Below are 12,720 nucleotides of genomic sequence, written 5' to 3'. Positions count from 1 at the left end.
GCTGCTGAAAAAATAAGAATATTTTTAAAACTGTCCATCTTTAAACTGGTTTATTATGGAATCAATTAGAGGGAAGAAATTTTAACTTGGCAAAAAAGTGAACAAAACTGCTTCCAACAGTGGAAACAGATGAGATTCAGGCCTCAGGAGGAACAAATTTAAGGAAACTACATGACCAAGATGACAGCATTTGGATAATACACTACAGAATTAAATGCTGAAGTTTGGATCAGTAGCCCAAAGGCATGAAGTTCAATCTTACCAAGCGAAGTGGGATATTTAAATTAAGGCAATTAAATAAATCTATAAACAAAAAAATCCTAGTCCTGAAAATTGGAAGTACAATTGAAAACCTATCTGATTCACAAATGTCTTTTCTGGAAGGAAATCTGACATCCTTACTCTGGTCTACAGATGACTCTGGTTCATTTTTAACTCATTTTTCAGCTCAAGGGCAATTGAGGATGGACAATGTTTGTCTCTGTCCAGTGAACAAATAGATAAAAATAAATTGGAAGAACATGTTCGACACAACAGCTCAATCGCTAATAAAAAAAAATAAACTTGCATATAGCATCAAATAACAAAATATTAAAAATCAGCAGGTTCCACTGATCATTTCTGAATGGAGGTTCTCTGTCAAAATGTGCACATGAGCTTATGAATGTGCACCCTTCTGCTTCGTATCTGGAAACTGAAGCAGGCATGTAGATAAATTGAAGTTCTTAGGATCTAAGGAGTTTGAAATGCTTAGTCAATCATTTGAAAAGTACCTGAAAAGGAGAATGCAGGGTTCACCAATTTTCTTTTTACATGTTAATCATGTGGATGATGAAATTGATGGTTTTATGGCCAAATTTGCAGATGATACAAAGAGAGCTGGATAGGCAGATGAAGTGCAAGGAGTATGCACTTGGACAGATTGGAAGAATGGGCAAAAAAAGTGGCAGATGAAACACAGCGTCAGGAACTCTAGTAGAAGGAAAAAGGAAGTCGACTATTGTCTAAAGTGGAGAGAATTCAGAAAGTAGAGGTCCAAGGGAACTTGGGAGTTCTAATGCAAGTTTCCCCAAAGGTCAATTTGCATGTTGTAAGGAAGGCAAAATTAATATCAACAATAATCTCAAGAGCACTAAAATATAAAAGCAAGGATGCAATGCTGAGGTTGGTCAGACCTCAGTTGGAGTACTGGTGAGCAGTTTTCGGCCCCATATCTATGGCAGGGTGTTCAAACATTGGAGAGAGTCCAAAGGAGGTTGACAAGAATAATCCCAAGAATGAGAGGGTTAATGTATGGAAAGCATTTGATAGCTCTGTGGTGAGATGTAATTACACCACTAGGTCACCTTGTATATAAAGCAGTCCAGAGCTACACTCTAGCCTTCCAGGTTCGTCTTGCAGAGAGACAAGACCTCTTTCTTAGTGTCCATATAAGTTTATTAAAGCTGTCTTATACTCGCACTGCTGGTGTGGTTATTGTCAGTACAAGCTCTGGGTCTGTACTTGCTGTGATGTGGAAGGACGATGAAGCCACATATTGATACGGCTGGATATTGGAGGTGGAGAGGATGTTTCCAGTAGTTGGAGAGTCCATGACCATAGGGCATAGCATCAGATGTTCATTCTGAACAGATAAAAGGATGAAGTTGTTAAATCTCTGGAATTCGCCTCAGATGATTGTGGGGACCGTGTCACTAGGTATATTGAAAGCGGAGGTAGGTTGATTTTTAATAAATAAGGATGATAAAGATTACGGGGAGTGGCAGAAGAAGGGGTTGAAGGGGAATAATATCAGCCATTATTGAATGGCAGAATGGACTAGATGGTCTAAATCATCTTATTCTGCTCCATGTTCTTCTGATTTAATATTTTGAAAAAGTGCAGTCTAAAAAAATAGTGGGAGAAACTGAAGCCATTAAATTTAGCCATTGTCATTCGTAATCAAAATTTACAAATTACAATTAATGGATCCAGGAGAGACTTTTCCTCATTCCCTTCTGTTAACGGTTCAGAACCAAACATCACAAAGAACCAAAGCTCAGCTGATAGAACAGAAAGCAGACCTCAACAATTTCCAGTTGAAGATAAATATGTAATTTCTCCACGCAATCTCCATCAGCAAATCCAAGCAAACGAATTGGGTCAACTTACTGCCATGAGACCATACAGGCTGATCCTCTTATTTGGCATGAAATGCAAGGCCAATCAGATATGAAATTTGCACGTGGAGCCTCATTTTTTTTTAAATAATCTTTTTAACTTTTACCTTACATGGAACACACATGCATACATAATGCAGGTTTAAATTATTTTTAAGTACTGAGGGTGTGTGGGAAGAAATTTAGAGGGGGTATGAATGGGATCCTCTTTGTGGGTGGAAGTACCTGGAGTGCACTGCCTGAAGGAGTAAATGACTACATTTAAGGAGTGTCCAAATGAGCACTTGAATTGGCTGGACATAGAAAGCTCTGGATCAAATGCTGGGCGTTGGAATTAACATGGAGAGGAGCTCATTGGTCAGTGTGAATGTTGGGCCAAATGGCCTGCCCACAAGTCATGCATTTCTATTTCTTCTATCTTTACACTGAATGATACAACTGAAGTAGCTGACAAACCAGGAATGAGATCAATGAATAAACTCTTCACAAAATTAATGGCTGTATAATACTTCTGTGCCAAATAATATACAAATTAACATTCAATTATTGACATTTGTAGCTTCACTCACTCACTGACACTTGACTTCCTTTACAAATATTTTATTTTGAATGTGCATATTTTCTACATTTTACTTATTTAGAAATAAAATATTGCTGATTGTTTAGTTTGTATGTTCTCAAGAGAAAAAGTAATTAAATGATTATCATTTGCACAGAAATGAATAATAATTTGGTGGCAGCTGTGAGCAGTTCCTATCAAGATTAGATCTTATGAAGCCAATAATTTCATTATTTGTGGTGGCCATCCCACATTCCTGGAGAGGCTCCAATGAAAAGGCATCGATTCTGGGCATAACTGCAAGCACCCTGGGAAAAAGTATAGCCTCAGGTTTAGTAAGTTAGGAAGCTATGGCAAGGTGGAGAAAGGTGGCTGTCAGGGTAGATAGTGTTGCTGAGACTGCAGTAGAAGTGAAGAAATGGATGGAAACGAAAGTAGTTCAAAAACAAAATTCAGTGGACTATTTCCAGGAAAGGCATGTTTAAATGTGAAGAGATTGAGTGGACTGGAGCTTAGAATAAGAGGGGATTTTACTGAAATTTACAAAATAATTTCCAGGTGTGGTGTTTTGCATGATCTTATTTTCTTGTCTTGTCAGTAACTTCAGTTGTATCACTCAGTGTGAGAAGATAGCTCAAATCTGCAGAGAATGAGTGGGTGAGTGCTCAGATATACTGTACGCGAGGAGAGCTTCACAATTTAATTTTAAAGAATTTTTTTTTGGCTTTATTTAGAAATTCAGTATCTGTTTGGATTTGCATTTTGTTCCAAGTATACAGTACATTGGTCTTTCTTACAGATGTCAGATGCAGAAAGAATATTTCCAGGATGAGTTCTTAAACAACTGAGTCAAAGGAGTAAGCCATTTATAAGTGTGATGAGGAGAAATTTCTTTACTCAAAAAATCATATATCATTCAAAATGGAGATCTGGTGATTTCATGACATTTTGAAAATCAAGGAATATGAGAATACTGCTGGAAGATGGCACTGAAATGGAAGATCAACCGTGATCTTGATAAATGGTGGAGCAGGCTTGAATTACTGCCCCACCTACTCCTGCCCCTAATTCTTTTGCTCTTACAAGTGGCTCATGGAATTAGAACATGGTTTCAGACAAAATGAATGAGCAAAGGGAAATAAGTAATGTTTAAAAACCAAAGGCTGCAAGCCCATGGCTAATGAGATTGATATGAGAAAATGAAATTGGACAAATTGGTAGATAGGAGAAATATACTGGAGACACAAGAGACTGTACAAAGTGGATCAAGCAGTATTCCAGGTGGAAAAACCTTTCAGAATGACACTTTTTTCAGGACTGCGTGGATGCAGGGTTTTTTCAGGCTTGTATTAAGTATGCTAACAAATTTTAGTGTCTTTAGACTTTAGAATGCAATGCCTAAGAAGTGAGTGGTAAATAGATCGGATTAACTCCAAATTAGCCTCCTTATTCAGACCCAGTCACACAGTAACATGGTTGGTAAGCCACAATTTTCATTCTCTAATCCAGAAACTCATGTTCAAATCCCAAAGAATTTAAATTCAAGAAATTAAATAAGCCTAATATTTTAAAAATAGCCAGTCTCAGTAATGGCAAATATAAAAGCAACAGGATGATGATGAAACTTATCCAGTTCACTATTCCCCTGTGGGAAAATATTCTTCATGTCTGTTTGTGATTTCAGACACACCTTTGTGGATTTTTTTTTTACTTCCACCTCAATTAGCGATTAACAATAAATAAAATGTTAACTAAGAACACAAGGCCAATTACAGGGTATTCATTTTTAATCTAAGTCACAATGCAAAGAAGATTTTAAGTTGAAATCAGGAATGCTACTTCAAAGAGGACAGGGAAATCAACCTGAAACATTTTCGGCCTTGGTACCCTTTGTGCTCCTCTAGCTAGAAATGATCCTGACAATTAAGAGTATTTATTTATTAAATCCCTTCTTCTTTTTCTAACGTTATAAATTTTTCTCTCTTCTTAAATGTTTTGTGTTATGCACCCATAAGACTTACATCGCATCTGTACAAGAAACTTTTTTCATTCATTCAGATACCATCAGATTTGATGTAAAGTTAGCAAGCCTGACTTATAGAACTTCTTTATTCCTCATTAATGTTCAAGTAAAGTTAGAATTTGGCATTCTATGCTGCTTCCAGTTCCACATTTATCTCACTAATATCTTGAAGAGAGACTTTTGTCAAGGTGTGCAATCCTTATTAATGGCATATTTGTCACTATCTTTCATAGTTAAAAAATAAAAATAGTGAAGTGGCAAGCTCTGCAGAAACCCAGAATTTCCCACTTCCTTTTTGACAATGAACACATTTTTTAATCATTTTAACAATGAACTCTTGACAGAATGACATAAACGAACAAATTGCTTCTGAATGAATTGGAGGACTACATAACATAATAAACATCCTCACACCAATACAATGGAAAGACTTTGTCAACAGAGGCTGGATCTTTTTTTTTAAAAACAAAACTAAAGTGACACTCCAGAATTTCTGCTCAATAAAGAAAACCTTTAAAAGTGACATTTGCACATATCACTTTCAGTGGTCTTTCTCACCTTCATCTGTGCACATTAAAGTCTCTCAGGTGAATTTCTGTATAAGTCCATGTTAATAACTCAAATCTGATTGCAGATCTACATCAAAACATTAAAATTTTCATCACCTTCCATTTTTATTTCAGATTTCCAGAGTATGTAAACATTTGCTTTTTTTCTAATGTGTTCACGTTTAAACATAATGAAATTACCTGTTCCTGCCGTTCCAGCCATTTGTCTACCATAGGGTGGGTGGCACTTAAAGATGATCGGGCATTGTCTCGTTGAAACTGATTTGCCCAATGGCCTGCATCTCTGGGCAAACTCCTGTAGTTGTCCTGTCCATTCACTGGATTCCTCTGAGTTGGTTCCTTCTATACATGTGATAGACAAAAAGTGAAAGCATAATTTTGTTTTTAGCCATGAAGGGAGTCAATCTGCACTCCATAACACAACTTAAGTTCACTCATCTCAGGTGACAATTCATGCATAATACAAGTTTCAAAAATAATGGAATTCTTTTTGTTCCTTTAGTTATTGTCACAAAATTAGAGAATCTGATTTGTTAACATTCGCATGAATCATATTCATTCGTGCAATAGAAACAAATTTCTCAGGGAAAAATTATGACCAGAATTTTGCAGGATAGCTGCACAATTTGTAGATGGTTTGTCGAATTAGCCTAGAATCTTAAAATGAAGAAAATAGGAAGTAGAACTAATGGGCAATGCCAAAGCACTAACCAGAAGTGGCATGTCAACTGCAAGGATCACAAACTGGACAGCTCTTTCTTGACTCTACAGTATGTATCATCCAAAATTATCATCTTTATTTCAGCCAAATCTCTGAATAAACAACTCTGCCAGTGTTTCCATTAATGTAATGACAATGGTGAGTTTGTTGACATATACATTATGCGATGTACATATGCCCTGAAATTCTTACTTCCTGCAGCCAACTGGTGCTTTTTGGAAAAAATCAGCAACAATAGCATGCATTAAATTACCCCAGTCTAAAATAGATAAGATATAAATAGAGAATAAATATTCACAGTTATAGTTAATGCAAGAAAAATAAAATTGAGTCGATGAAATAGTGAAATAATTCAGAAAAGAGCTTTGGAGGTCCCAGTGTAGTTCAAGGAGGTTTAAAAGCTTGACAGTTGTTGGAAAGAAAATGGTCTTGAACCTTGTGGTTCTGGACTTCAGTACCATCTTTCCAAAGGTAGCAGCAAGAGTCACACATCCCTCAGTTTGATACTGTTTTTGCTGATATGATCCGATAAATGCTGGCTTGACAGGCCAATTGGCCTACTCCAGCACCTATTGTCTATTGAATGGAGAATTTCCATATTTGCTTCAGATTCTCCATACATTCAGGCATTCACAATCTATTTAACCTACTGTTCAATTTTATTCAGTACTGGTATAGACTAATTTGAATGATCTTCACTATTCAATACCTGTTGACTGCTATAGAGTAACAACATGTATGAATAGTAAAGATCATTCAGATGAGTCTTTGTGTTTATCCAAATTCAAAATGCATCAGATGTTGAAATAAAACACATTCAATAAATCTTCAGGAAGTTTCACAGCGTATGGGGATGTAGAACCAGCAGTCTATTGCAGACACACTAGAGAGGGCAGATCCTGGAATCTAGAGCAAAACACAATCTGCTGAAGGAACTCAGCAAGTGAGCAGCATCAGTGGGAGATAAAGGAACCACAATGTTTCAGGCCAACACCCTTCATCAAGACCATCAAGCTATCTCCTGCCTTCTGCTCTCCTGAAAATCAACCGCCTCGAATGCTGCCTGCAGTTCTCTTGCCACAACTGCAGCCTGAGGCGCTGAGCATTTCAAAATAGTTTGTTTTATTTGTCATATGCACGACATTTGATTTGAAGTATGTTTTGACCTGTTCTCCAAGCAAATGAGCAAAGTTTCTGTTGTTAAGCTAAAAAGTAGTTGAACTTTTTTTCCATCCTCCCATCCTGCACCAACTATTCAATTAGAATTTATTCCCTTAAGCCCCACCCACCAAGTTGAGAACAATCAATTCCTGTGAACATTCTCCATCATAGTGTAGTTGCAGAAATACCTCATTTTCATTACTGAAGGATACTCCAAAGATATTTATTCCATTATATGAATTTCTAGGTTTATGGATGATGGGCAGCAGGGCACTTGAAAGACCCATTGTCCTGTGCAAACACAGAGCTAAAGAAAATAACATGTATACCATTCTAAAAGCACAGTTTTTCAACAAGAACATGAGAGAGAGTATGAGGGATTCAAAGCTGCTACTTTACAAAAACAACTCTTAAAATTGTTTTTCAACATCAAACCTATTATATGGTCATTTCTGACCTTACAGCAAACTATTCAGTCTATACACAGCAACATAAGAGAGCTTGGTTTCAAAATCCATCTATCATTTGGGCTTTTTCATTGAAAAAAAGGAATCTGATGGGTGATCTATTGAGTTTTTGAATTTATTAAAGTTTTGAAAGAAAACCATGAAGGACTCTTTATCAAAGAGCAATAAATCAACAAGCAACAAATGGAGGATGAGAAATTTCATGAGATTGATAGGAAAGTTAGGAAATTTCCTACAAGAACAGAGAACATTTAATTCTAAGCAACCACAGAAACGAGTTTATATTGCCAAGGATATTCATTAAGTATCTTAAAAGAAGCAATATAAGAGGAGGGAAGAGAGGAATGGCATTGGAAATTTAATGAATTGACATCATCACATGACTAAACAGCCTTTTTCTATAATGTGTTTTAGAAGGTTGCTGTGAACCAGGCTACAAAAAAACTATAATCCTTCATCCAGGGGTAAATTTTCCTTCAAACTCGATGGATAATTATTCTATCAGATTAGTGAAGATTTTTCTACAGTCCAAATGGTATACATTCATTTTCCAGCAGAATTTCATATATTGATTAGTTAAACTTTATCCCATTCTGTACAGTGCAGCTTCTTCCAGAAAACATTCCAGGCAACTAAAAGCCAAACTTTCCCATTTTAAATAATGGAGTTTATACTCAATCATCCAAAGTATTTCAAGATCACCTCACCACCTCACGTAAGCCTTCATATTTCAGCAGTAAATGACAAGAATCAATTCCTTTTTGCTGTAGACAAATGAAATTCCAATGTTTCTGAAAAATTCTAGATTGTCTGCAAAGCAGTTTAAGATGCATACATAATGATTTTTTTTTCTTAAACGTATAGGTATCATTCAAAAAGATTCCACTGCAATAGCACTTGATTTAGCCAGAAGATTGTAAATTAAAATAAATTATTTTATAATTGAAAGTTGAAGGATTACACCATTGGAGTTCAAAAATAGCAGCTACACAGTGAAGGGAATAATCAGTGTGCAAGATTATAGACTGCATTGATTGCTAATATATATTGAAGTAAGATTTACAGAAGTAATATTTTAGAAAGTAAATTAATCACAAAGATATGCATCACTTTACATCTTCACAAAACAACTTAGCATATTCCCTTTTTAAAGACAATGTTTTATTGCCGCTCTGTAAATCAGTCTTTGTAGTTGAGTAAATTATGTGTTCTTATCCCTCATCCTTGTTTATTCAAAATGTCCTTTGGGTACAGTGTTATCATGCTATTAATTCTATTTAATTAGAGTTCACCCAGATGTTCAATTTTGAAGCCCAAGAAAATGGACTGACCATGATTCTTTAGCATCAAATTATAGCCTTTCAACCCAATTCATCCATGCAAACTTAGGTGCAAAAGTGAACTTGTCCAATTTGCCTGCATTTGGCCCATATCCTTTTCAATCTTGCTTATCCATGCACTGTTCTAAATGTATTTTAAACATTGTAATTGTAATCACCTCCACCACTTCCACTTGCAGCTTGTTCCATAAACCCACCACCAACTCTGGTAAAACTTCCTTTTAAAACTTTTCCCTCTCATCTTAAACTTTTACCCTCTAATTTGGAGTCACATACTCTGGGAGAAAGACTTTGGCCAACCAACTGATCTATGCCCCTCATGCTGGTATAAGCCTCATTAAGGTCACTCCTCAGTTTCCTTTGGTCCAAGGAAAACAGATCACCTTATCCAGTCCCACCTTTTAATTCACGCATTCCAAATCTGGAAACATATTTTTCAATCTTTCCTGCGCCCTCTCGCGCTTAATCACATCCTTCTGAAGGCATGACAACCAGAATTACATTAAATACTCCAAAGTGCAGTCGCACCAACATCTTGTCCTGCTATCACAGGAATCAATGTTCCAACACTTGTTCTCAATGCCCTGCGCCTTCTTCATTACCGTCTATTTGCATCACCACTTTCAGGGAACTATGTTCTTGTACCTTGAGGTAGGTCTCTGTTCTGCAATCATCCACTTGGGCTGTGTCAGTTGCTGTATGTCCTGCACTGGTTTAATTCCACAGAATACATCATTACTCTGGTTGTGCGATGTGGGAAATCTGAGACAGTGTAGTCCCAGGTGGCTAAACCTGCAAAAGGTGCATTCAGCTGCAGTTCCTTAAATCTGAGTTAGGGAACTTGAGCTGGATGAACTCCAGTTCTTGAGGGAGGCAGAGGCAGTTTTAGTCAGTAGTTTCAAGGAGACAGTCACCCTAAAATTCAGCAGACGGGTAGCTGGGTGACTATCAGGAGAGGGAAGGGGAAGAGTCAGATAGTGTAGCGCACCTCTGTGGCTGTTCCACCAACGATAGGTATACCATTTTGGATACCGTTGGTGGGGATGACCTACCAGGGACAAGTCAAAGTGGTTCCCCCCAGCTCAGAAGGAGAGGAGCGCTATACTAATTAGAGACTCGTTGGTTATATGAGTAGAAGAGGATTCTGTGAATGAATCGAGGCTCCCAGATGGTATGTGGCCTCCCAGGTGCCAGGGTCAGGGGAATCTCTGATAGAGTTCATAGGATTCTGGAGGAGGAGGATGAGCAGCCGGGCGTTGTGGTCCATGTAGGAACCAATGACAGATAAGAGAAGGGATGAGGTCTTGAAGAAGGAATACAGGGAGTTAGGAAAGAAGTTTAAAAATAAACAGGACACAAAGGGTGATAATCTTAGGTTTGCTGCCTGTGCCATGCACCAGAAAGGGTAGGAACAGGAAGTTGTGGTACATGAATGCGTGGTTGAAGAGTTAGTGTAGGGGACAGGTGTTCAGATTTCTGGATCATTGGGATCTCTTCTGGAGGAAGGTTGGACCTCTACAAAAAGGACAACTGCACCTGAACTGGAGGGGGTCCACTATCCTGATGTGTATGTTTGCTGAAGGGTTTAAACGGTGGGGGTGGGAATCAGAATGTGAATGTAAAGATTAAGGTAGTGTTATGAGCCCAGAGGACCCCAAAACCCAGCAGCAATAGATATTCACCAAGACAAATGGTCACTTAAACAAAAGTTGCTTTTAATTATCTTTAAACACTTGTATGTAATGTGTATGTAAGTTTAGAAGAGTTCTTTGATTCACAGTCCAATCTCACTTCTCATTCCTCCAAGTTTACTGGTTGCAGGCAATTCTTATACTGTGCACAGAATTTAACATTTATGAAGTTCACCAGGCTTTGGTGCTGGAAAGGTAAATCGTTACCGCTCAGGAAGGTTCTTGTCGGTTTTAGAGAGAGAGAGATTTGTTGTTTGCTGGACAACTACAACTGATTCCTTGTAACCAGCCACTTCAGTCTCTTGCCGAAGAAACTTGCCCCATCAGGGTTCTCCAGATGATAACCTCTTTTTTTCAGGTCACGACAGAGTTCCTTTTTGTTTTTCTTATTTCAAGTGAAACATTAGGCAGCAAGTCCTCTTTTCTTGCATGAACCACAAGGGCTTTGACCAGGCTGAACTAAGCAATCACAACCTGTCTTCCAAATGGGGTTTTCCACAAGCTTGCCAGCTTGTCCTATTCCATTTCTAGTTGCTGCTGCTGACTGTAAAACTGCAGAACTGATTTCCCTCTCTCTCTAACTCTCAGAGAAAAAGCCGGTTTTACTCTCTTTGCTTGCAAACCACATGATCCTCTTGGAACAGCAAGTTCCACTCCAGACAGCCTGCATAGAGTTCTTTCATCTGTTGCCTTTTTGTAAACAACAATCCATTAGTGACGTCTCTCGGGCACTCTCCAAAGCTTTTGCAAAGGCTCTTGGCACTGGACTGTTCAGCATGAGCAGCGCTTCAGTATTTTAAATAAGATCTGTTTTAAAGTGTTTGTTTATGACCTACTCTAAAAAACCTGCCCCAATTTGTATCCCAAAAACATATCTATAATCTGTTACAGTAGAAGGGAATTAGCGAGTTTGGGTCGAGAAGAGGAAATTAGAAAAAAATCAAAAATAAGGTGCAGCAAAGAAGACAATAAAGGCAGGTAAAAAGACATGATAATTTACTGTACAATAGAAAGATGGCAAAATCAGTAACAGTACTTGTTACTGTAATTGTAACATGTACTCGAATGCATGGAGCCTAAGGAATAGAGGACTTGTTGGGCAGTGACACACTGAAAGATATGACACTGTGGCCTTCACCAAGACATGGCTTAACGATGAATGTGATTGGGAGCTGAATGTCCAAGGTACACATTGTACAGGAAATATAGGCAGGTGGATAGAGGGGATGGTGTGGCCCTAATAGTAAGCAATGATATTAAATCACTAGAAAGAAGGGTCATAAGGTCAGATGAGGTAGAATCCGAATGGGTGGACTTAAGAAATGGCAAGAGTAAAAAGGACCCTATTGGCAGTTGTATACAGGCCCCCAAATAGCAGTCGGGAAGTGGCCAAAGGGACATGGATTTGTGGAATGCGTTGCCACATACAGCTGTGGAGGCCCAATCATTGGAGGAGTTTAAGGGGAGATTGACTGATACCTAATTAGTCAAGGTATCAAGGGATATGGGGGAAAAGTAAGAAATAGGAACTGGAAGTGAGATCAGTTTAGCTCCTGATTTGCGGAGCAGACTCGATGGGCCAAATGGCCTACTTCTGTTCCTTCATCTTGTCTTGGTATCAGTTCATTCTTCTAAGTGCTACTGGTATCATGTAACCCTGTCGCATGGTCAGGTGGGCTCAAGCATGCCTGGTTCGGAGGATGGCTAGACACCCTGAAAAACGAGACCTGTCAAAGGGTGGACAGACCCTCTTTAAGGGTCGATGGCCATCTAGCAAACATGTCCCACAAAGCTCAGAAAGGGCATCCCTTGCATTGAAGCTTGGTCTGGCCATTCACTGCAACAGAACTTCCCCCAGCCATCTTGGACCTCACCATGTCGTTGGATCCGGGAGGGGATGTCAGGAGGATGGGTCTGGACCTGTGCAACGCCTGCTCACTTAAATCCATTCATGCACATGTTGCTCCTTTCTGAGGAGTGGGGTATCCTCATCTCAAACCCCACAAACTGACCGAAAGGAACCATCAACA

General features: G+C 38.4%; 1 protein-coding gene across 9 annotated transcripts in view; it reads right to left on the bottom strand.

The window, feature by feature from the left end:
- Positions 1-12,720, bottom strand: part of pard3aa (par-3 family cell polarity regulator alpha, a) — a 912,377-nt gene that overhangs the window by 469,958 nt on the left and 429,699 nt on the right. For all 9 annotated transcript variants that reach the window (XM_069914429.1, XM_069914431.1, XM_069914432.1 and 6 more), the window contains exon 5: positions 5,491-5,652. In XM_069914429.1, the coding sequence (XP_069770530.1) occupies positions 5,491-5,652 (162 nt within the window). The remainder of the gene's footprint in view (positions 1-5,490; positions 5,653-12,720) is intronic.

Source organism: Narcine bancroftii, chromosome 1 (genome assembly GCF_036971445.1).
Source record: "Narcine bancroftii isolate sNarBan1 chromosome 1, sNarBan1.hap1, whole genome shotgun sequence".
Taxonomy (NCBI): domain Eukaryota; kingdom Metazoa; phylum Chordata; class Chondrichthyes; order Torpediniformes; family Narcinidae; genus Narcine; species Narcine bancroftii.
The sequence above is the reverse complement of the archived record's forward strand: the minus strand, read 5'-3'. Positions and strand labels throughout refer to the sequence as shown.